The sequence below is a fragment of the Oncorhynchus tshawytscha genome, linkage group LG03 (genome assembly GCF_018296145.1).
Source record: "Oncorhynchus tshawytscha isolate Ot180627B linkage group LG03, Otsh_v2.0, whole genome shotgun sequence".
Classification (NCBI taxonomy): domain Eukaryota; kingdom Metazoa; phylum Chordata; class Actinopteri; order Salmoniformes; family Salmonidae; genus Oncorhynchus; species Oncorhynchus tshawytscha.
Window position 1 is genome coordinate 41,726,198 of NC_056431.1, and position 9,227 is coordinate 41,735,424.

General features: G+C 40.9%; 1 protein-coding gene across 3 annotated transcripts in view; it reads right to left on the reverse strand.

Annotated features, from left to right (window-relative positions):
* Nucleotides 1-5,701, reverse strand: part of LOC112234148 (activin receptor type-1C-like) — a 33,833-nt gene extending 28,132 nt beyond the window's left edge. For all 3 annotated transcript variants that reach the window (XM_042316084.1, XM_042316079.1, XM_024402161.1), the window contains exon 1: nucleotides 5,494-5,701. In XM_042316084.1, coding sequence (XP_042172018.1) covers nucleotides 5,494-5,563 — 70 coding nt within the window. In that variant the 5' untranslated portion in view covers nucleotides 5,564-5,701. The remainder of the gene's footprint in view (nucleotides 1-5,493) is intronic.
* Between the last annotated feature and the right edge of the window lie 3,526 nt (nucleotides 5,702-9,227).

Here is a 9,227-nt window from a genome sequence, read left to right on the forward strand (position 1 = left end):
ACTGATAATCTCCCTCGATCTGGGGCTCCACGCAAGATCTCACCCCATGGGGTCAAAATGATCACAAGAACGGTGAGCAAAAATCCCAGAACCACACGGGGGGACCTAGTGAATGACCTGCAGAGAGCTGGGACCAAAGTAACAAAGCCTACCATCAGTAACACACTACGCCGCCAGGGACTCAAATCCTGCAGTGCCAGACGTGTCCCCCTGCTTAAGCTAGTACATGTCCAGGCCCGTCTGAAGTTTGCTAGAGAGCATTTGGATGATCCAGAAGAAGATTGGGAGAATGTCATATGGTCAGATGAAACCAAAATAGAACTTTTTGGTAAAAACTCAACTCGTCGTGTTTGGAGGACAAAGAATGCTGAGTTGCATCCAAAAAACACCATACCTACTGTGAAGCATGGGGATGGAAACATCATGCTTTGGGGCTGTTTTTCTGCAAAGGGACCAGGACGACTGATCCGTGTAAAGGAAAGAATGAATGGGGCCATGTATCGTGAGATTTTGAGTGAAAACCTCCTTCAATCAGCAAGAGCATTGAAGATGAAACGTGGCTGGGTCTTTCAACATGACAAGGATCCCAACCAGGGATTCTCAACCAGGAATTTATCATACATGTCAAGCAGTGGAGTATCAGCTCTGTCTGTCCGTGGCCTCTCTTCCTCGGTGGGCACAGTCCCTGTGTCCGTTTCCATCTTGTCCAGCTGTGTCTAACATTTCAGGTAAACCCTGTTTCTTGTCTGCATTGAAGTAGCAGTCCTTGTACCTAGCATCGAAGATGGTGGCGACACAGTGAAGAGGCTCAGAGAGAATGCCACCGAATCGCTTGTTCACAGCCTCGCTTGTTCACAGCCTCAAGTACTTTCGCAAGTTAACCCCACGGTCTGTGTGGGCAGTTTTGTTGAGCAGGCGTTTCAATGCCATGACAGAGGGTTTCATGTCTGCTGCAGACACAGTTGATTATCTTATTTCTCCAGTCAGTTGGAGCTAGGAGTGTGTTCATGTTTCCAAATTTCAAACATGTTTTCAAATGCCATCGAAATGGCAGCAGCGGTATGAGAACCAGCACACTTGAGCTTGAGCACTTGAGCATGCAATGCGGCTTTCCTCAGTACAAAATCCTCATCGACCCACTATGCTGTCAGACTCAGCATAATTGCGGGGCTGACATTGTTGGTCCAAATGTCAATTGTGACGCCCATAGCAAGTAGCATAAGTAAATCCATTATCTTGGCGTTAACAGATTTTGCCTTTGAGTTGTGTCGCTGAAATTTTATAACTCCTTCAAATGACTGCTGGACTTGAACTTGTTTAGTTGTTGGAAGTGCGCTTAGTATTTTTCTGCTTTTGTTCTGTGTAGCGCTGTATTTTTCCTGGCGTCATTACGTCATCTACTTACGTTATATTTAAACGTACGTCAGCTTTGACACCAGTTTTGCACATCGGTGTTAAACTAGACATCGGGCCGATGCTGGCATTTTTAACAAATATCGGCCGATTCCGATATGCTCACCGATATATCGTGCATCCCTACCTTAAACCCTGAACACGGACCACACACCCACTCCACTGAATAGCAGGCTAGGTATTGCTTTTCAATGCTTGCTGTTAGCCACTGATTCCTTCTAAACCACTCATTGTTGAATTTGCGATTTCCAACTTGTGTAATGTTTATGTCCAATGGCCGACGAGCATAGATATGTTTTATCTATAATTTATATTCATTATTTATCTTCATATGACAAGGATTAAAAAGGATTTACCAGTAGATTGTCAACTTTATTCATGATGATGACTGCTAGCTAAGATTTTGAAAGTATGATGTTCAGTCCAATCAAAGCTTCTGTAGATATAACGTGATTTGACGTCATTTCATCTGTGGCCAATGACCTTGAGCCTTCTTGGATGGGCAGTTCTAATGTAACACTATGGCAGCACCGAAGGGGCTTGAATTTGAGCTCTACCCTTAGATTTGCCAGTGACGTAGTGTCCCCATGAGTGACAGAACACTGAGCCAATCATGGCGCAACTAGAGAACATTGCCAACCCCTACGCTCCGTATTTTCCGCTGGCTGCCCCACCACAGAAAGCACTGAGCTAGGCTGAAACACCTGCATTTTGGAGTTGCCTTACTCAAGAAAGCAAAAAAAAGAGACCATGTTTGTATGCGGCTTTATTAACTAAGTTATTTTATTTTTATTTTTTACATTGTTTGCAAACTGATATGTGACACGTATTAATGACAATGCCTGCTGACTGCAGGAATGTCCACCAGAGCTGCTACCAGATAATTGAATGTTCAATTCTCTACCACATACCGCCTCCAACGTCATTTTAGAGAATTTGGCAGTATGTCCAACCGGACGAACAATCGCAGACCATGCATAACTAACCCAGCCCCTTCACATCCGGCTACTTCACCTGCGGAATCGTCTGAGACCAGCCACCTGGACAGCTGATGAAACTGAGGAGTATTTCGGTCTGTAATGAAGCCCTTTTGTGGGGAAAAACAAATTCTGATTGGCTGGGCTTGGCTCCCCAGTAGGTGGGCCTATGCCCTGCAGGCCCACCCACGGCTGCTCAGTCATGTGAAATCCATAGATAAGGGCCTAATGAATTTATTTCAATTGACTGATTTCCTTGTATAAACTGTAACTCAGTAAACATGTGGAAAAACTTTGTTCAGTATAGTATACCAGTCAACTGTCTATCCTGCCCTCCATCCATAGTGACAGTTGGATCGTTTGTCCAGATCTGCAATGTGTTAACTAGCAATCATACCACGCATACAAATTTATCAAATCTGCACCAATTTTCTATATAAAATCCACAAGAGAGAAATAGCTGATAGGCAGGACCAGGTCCGTCATTACACATGATAGAAGAGTGCAGAGACGCAACTCAAAAAGCTTCCTTATTGATCTTGTTAAGGGACAATACAATTATCCCACAACACCACAATCCAATGAATAATTGCATTATTGTTTTCAAGTGAGCACAATTCTACTCTAGGCTGTAATATGCAGTGAAAATGTAACTTGAATATTAGAGCAAAAGCCCTGTTATTTAAATGTTTCATTCCATTTGGATCAGTTGTGGGTCCACTCTCAATAGATTATAGAAAGGCACAGTGGCAAACCAGTCTGGTTCTATTTTTACTTCTAATACTGATGAGCTGTCTGTTGCCGATCATCATTCTCTCAAGTCATGACCACATAGGCCTACGTTACCCAAACTCGGTTCTCCGAACCCCAAGGAGTGCACCTGTTGGTTATTGCCCTAGCACTACACAGCTGATTCAAATAATAAATTAATCAACAAGCTTTGATCATTTGAATCAGCTGTGTAGTGTTAGGGCAAAAACCAAAAAAACGTGCACCCCTTGGGGTCCCGAGAATCGAGTTTGGGAAACAACGGACTATATGCACCCAGCAGGCCCAGTTATTCAGGAAGGTTTAACACGCGTTCTGCTTCCTTTCCAATCCGAGGGGCTATTCGTCAACCGGGAACCTAATGCTTCAATACTTTTAAAAATGTATTATCTTTTACACCGAGTTTACAAAACATTAGGAACACTTCCTCTTTCCATGACCAGGTGAAAGCTATGATCCCTTATTGATGTCACCTGTTAAATCCACTTCAATCAGTGTAGATGAAGGGGGGAGACAGGTTAAAGCCTTGAGATAATTGAAACATTCAGAGAGTGAATGGGCAAGCAAGACAAAGGATTGAAGTGCCTTTGAACGGGGAATGGTAGTGGGTGCCAGGCGCACCGGTTTGAGATTGTCAATAACTGCAACGCTGCTGGGTTTTTCACCCTCAACAGTTTTCCGTGTGTATCAAGAATGGTCCACCATCCAAAGGACATCAAGCCAACTTGACACAACGGTGGCAACAATTGGAGTCAACATGGGCCAGCATCCCTGTGGAACGATTTCGACACCTTGTAGAGTCCATGCCCAGACAGAATGAAGCTGTTCTGAGGGCAAACGGAGGTGCAACTCAATATTAAGGTGTCCCTAATGTTTAGTACACTCAGTGTACGTGTGGTATAAACAACTAGTCAATGTTTTAATCTGATTACGCTACCTGCACACGTTCATCCACACTAATAATTACAGCATCCAAACTGCGCTAAATCCATTCCACTAAAGGATAGACATCTGTTACAAAACACGCAAAAATTGAATGACATTCGGAGATTGTCAAACCAAGCCTTCGATCGATCCTGTTTCAAGTTAATGTCACATGCACAAGTACAGTGAAATGCCTTTCTTGCAAGCACTAAACCCAACAACGCAGCAACGTAAATACTAAAAATAACAAGTAGGAAGGAATGGATGCATTTTCGGTTTGTCGAGATTAACACCTCAATTAAATTGAGTTTGTCAAAACTGGTGATGATGATGAACGCTCAAAATGACTAAATTGGTATGCATTTACGCGTTGTTTATTGGTTGTGTGTGGTGCATTGGCACAGAAATCTGTTGGTGGAAAATTATTTGCATTTGTTTTCTATGAGTATAGTATCCAAATGTTGAACATCTGATTTCCAGAATGTTTGTCTGCAGCCCGCTCTGATCGTAGCGTAATGAAAACAGGCAGGGTGAGCTCGTCCGTGGTGGTCCGCGAACCCTCAATCTTCTGGCCGGGTAGACCTGCATGGCATCAACTGTGCCACACAAAAAAAAACACTGAAGTGGTAAAATCGATATCCTAGTTTATGAACACAGAGTTGCTACAGTTATTTATGGAGGTAATATAATTGTTTTTGTTAATTTTATGAGGGAGGAGGGTGTTCAATTTTTATTTTCAGTACAAGGGGAGGGTCATGTGAAAATATTTTTAAGGTTGTGGAGGAGGAGGGTGCATTTTTGACACCTCGAGTTGGACCAGCAATGTAAAGAGGCTCTTATCATGATTTTACATTGAATCTACCTATTTAATCAATTAAAAAATCATCATAGTACTGCAGAGAACGTTTTTAAATAATTTTTAAAAAAGTAAAAGGTAATACAATTTGTGTTTGGTTCAGTTTAGAAAGATGGGACAAATTCAGTCTCGGCGAAATAAATTAATTTCAAGAGTAGAGTAAATTAGGTTTATGACATAGTAGCCTACAGTTTGGCCAAGTCATATGAATTGAGCACATACATGTGAACTTCTATCACGTTGATTCCAAAATAAACCAAGCGCTTTAGACTGATCTTTTGACATGAGCTATTTTTCGTATGGTTAGAGTGTAATTATTTTACTTAATATTCAGGATACAAAATGTGGTAACAAAAAGATGTATGCAAACTATATCATACATGAACTGCGGACATCGTGTGATTGAGTCCACTCAAACTGTCAGGCTGTTGGCTACATTTCAAGTCCAACTACAACACAGGACACAGAAAAACAGCCTACAATTACCGCCTAAACAAGTTATCACGAAACACATGATACATGCAGTGGTCGCACAAAGTTTGTCTTATAGCCTACCTGTGCTCAGCTGTGCGACGGATATAAATATCAACGCCGCTTCAACCGTGTTGAGCCTGGGATGAGTCATGGCCGGAGCCACATCTGCTTGGTTCGCGGACGCGATGTCTATACCATGTTTCTAGAGAAAATCATGACTTTCGTATTTAAATCCGTCACGTACACACTTCGCATTGCTCCACTGTAAATAAGCAGTGAGAGAGCTGAATAAGCAGGCAGATTTGCTCCGCCTCTGTCGACTGGAATTTAAAAGGATTAACGCTCCCCAGCTAGCACATTAAAAGTTCTGGGGACGTCTGTTTTTGGTTTCACATTGGTTGTGGGAAGTGAGCCACATAGATTTCCAGACCCGCAATACGAATTGTTTTGCAAACAGAAGTGAACATTTTGCCTGTTCTGGGAATGTTCATTTTTAGGTTACAGGGAGGTTCTGAGAACATTTTACTCTGGTTCCCTGAAAAAAATCTTGGGAGGTTTTTATCAAGTCTCTGAGAATGGAAATCATAGTTTTTAAAACCAGTTGAACTGACAACAACTGACAGATTCGCTATGGCTTTAGCCATCAATCTAGCAAGAGGGCAATATTTTCTTAATTTAGTAGTGTTGTCCCAGCCCCCAGAAAGCTGTGACCTTTGGTTTTCACTTGGAATTGTTTATTTATGTCTGAGGAAAACAACTATTGAACCGATATAATCTAATACACAATAAAAGTATAATAAAACATATACAAATATGATATGATAAATAAAACTAATTTTGAATGAATAAGCCTTTTCATACTTTATGTCCATATATAGTTCTGTTTTTCTACCTAAAATATTTCACCTCCTTTATTACTTTAACAAACATATCATGACGCTGGTGATGTTCACAAATGTTACATATTTTGACTATCTAAATCACCAACAGGTGTCCCTCCTATAAACAAGGGGAGATGGGTTATCTAAAGAGCTCAATGTGTCTGCCTCCAACGTAAAACAAATGTTTGACTTCCACACAAAATGACTTCTTCTTCTTACTTATTTTAGGTTTAAGGAAGTGTGTAGGTCGCATATTTCTTGCCAAATTCAAACGCAATATAAAAGCATATAAATAGGCCTGTCTGGATTTGATTAGAGCTTTGATCTGGGTTGACGCCCAAATTTTGCTCAAATTTCTAATAATCTGTTTTTGCTTTGTCATTATGGGTATTTGTGTGTAGATTGATGAGGGGGAAAAAACGATTTAATCCATTTTAGAATAAGGCTGTAAGGTAACAAAATGTGAAAAAATCAAGGGGTCTGAATACTTTCCGAATGCACTGTATCGATCTAGAACAGGATGATCTATTTTGGATGCAATTTGAATGGAGTTGAAGCTCGCATGGGGCACTGATTTAAAGCAACGATATTCGAGTGATAGGCTGTTCTAAAACTCTGGAGCTGCAATAATAAAAACAAAACATCTTTACAATTAAAAAATTAGGTGACCCTCAAAAGCCAGATGGAGATGAGTAAATTAGACGTGTATTTGGTCTTTATATTACTGCAGCATACACTATGCTGGAGCAAATGCAGACCTGCCTGTCACAAGAAAAAAAGTAACCATGATGAGATGAAAGGTCTACAACATGCATTGTGAACTGCGCTCCATACTGAGATGGGCTGTCTGTCCCCATCCTGAGCATTGATGATTCATCATGCAGAGGCTGTAGAGAAGCCAGATTTAGACATTTTATATAATTTAACAGTTCCATTTCACTGCATGCTGTTCATATAAATTATATATTATTATTTACCGGTTTCTCTCAGTTATTTATCCCAGGAAAAGGGGGAGGTTTTGTGTGGTAAATACCGGTAAATCGCACACACCTGAACACACTTAACAAAATAAAGGAGAGACAGAGTTGAAATAACATTCTTAGAGCGTTTTCTGAACTTTACTTGTATGGTAGGAAATGTACCTTGCTGACAGACCCTAAGATTCTTAGTCCTAAGACAGGTGTCCCAACACTTGCAGCAGCTAGAAGGCAGTGATGGTCTTTGATTTGAGCAGCTTGCACAGATGAGATACAGTACAAACCATCAGAGCAGCATGGCAATCCAGATGTGTTGTCCAGACTCCCCCTGAGTGATTGTAGGGGTCATACCCCAAATCCACTGTGTAGAGTGTCATTTATAGATGACTTGCCAATCACTGCTAAAGATATAGCACTTGAAACTGAGAAAGATCCTGTATTGAAAATAGTTACGTATTTATGTCAAAAGAAAGTTGGGATGACACTCGTTTGGGGTTACAGGGTGTTGATTTCACAAAGCAAGCAAAGCAGACCACTGGCAGAAATACATGAGAGTCATTGTGGTATAGTTAAGATGAACTCCTTAGCTAGAAGTCTTCACCTTGGGCCTTATTGCTTAATTATACTGCAAAATTACTGCAATAAAAAAACGGTGTTATTTTGGACACAGGATTTGCAGCATACTTCAGTTATACTGCACTCTAATTGCAGTTTTACTGCAGTGGACTCCAGTTATACTGCACTCTGACTGCAATCTTTTTTCATAAGGGATAAGGTCCACGGCAATCTGATTATAATAAACCAATTAACGTTCATAGTCTATTTACATATTCTCTCCAAGTTTTGGTGCTGGTCCCGCCCAAAAGCAAGAGTGTTCCATCCAAACAATCACTTCATCTGATTTGTTTTCATAATCAACTGTCAGAAAATCAGTCGAACCTCCTCTGCACAGCACACTTTGCATCTGACTACTTTGTAAATCAGGCTAGGTATACATGTGGATTTCCCAGCAGCTCCATCAAGCATCGCCTAGATCTTGAAATCATCAGCAGCAGCAACCATTCATCAAGTGTCCAGATAGTTATTTTCCTATTATAAGTAAAGGACATGGTATTCATGGGTTGCATGCTTCGTCACTATATCGTTTCCACCACCATTTTCGTATTTTCGGACAATTTAGCCTGAATGGAGGATGCTTTATGTACATGCCGGTCACAAGTGTATTACCGGGAATGCATATCAATCTTAGACAATAGTGCAGATCTAGCGCCCCACTATCGGCTGCTTAGGCTACTGATATATGATCCCCCCCCCAAAAAATGTAAAGCCTTCTGGCTGCTGAATGCAAGAATGAATGTATACCCCTTATGATATATCATATGACCTATAAAAGCCCCGGCTGGAGGTCTAGCTGGTTTGACTTTACTACAGGCATACAGTGGCAAGAAAAAGTATGTGGAGCCTTTGGAATGACCTGGATTTCTGCATAAATTTGTATAAAATTTGATCTGAGTCTCAACAATAGGCAAACACAGTGTGCTTAAACTAATAACACACTAATTACAATATTTTTCTTGTCTATATTGAACACATAATTTATGGAAAAAGTATGTGAACTACTAGGCTAATAACTTCTCCAAAAGCTAATTGGAGTCAGGAGTCAGCTAACCTGGAGTCCAGTCAATGAGACGAGATTGGAGATGTTGGTTAGAGCTGCCCTGACCTATAAAAAACACTCACAAATATGAGTTTGCTATTCACAAGAAGCATTGCCTGATGTGAACCATGCTTCAAACAAAAGAGATCTCAGAAGACCAAAGATTACGAATTGTTGACTTGCATAAAGCTGGAAGGATTTACAAAAGTATCTCTAAAAGCCTTGATGTTCATCAGTCCACGGTAAGACAAACTGTCTATGAATGGAGAAAGTTCGGCACTGTCGCTACTCTCCCTAGGA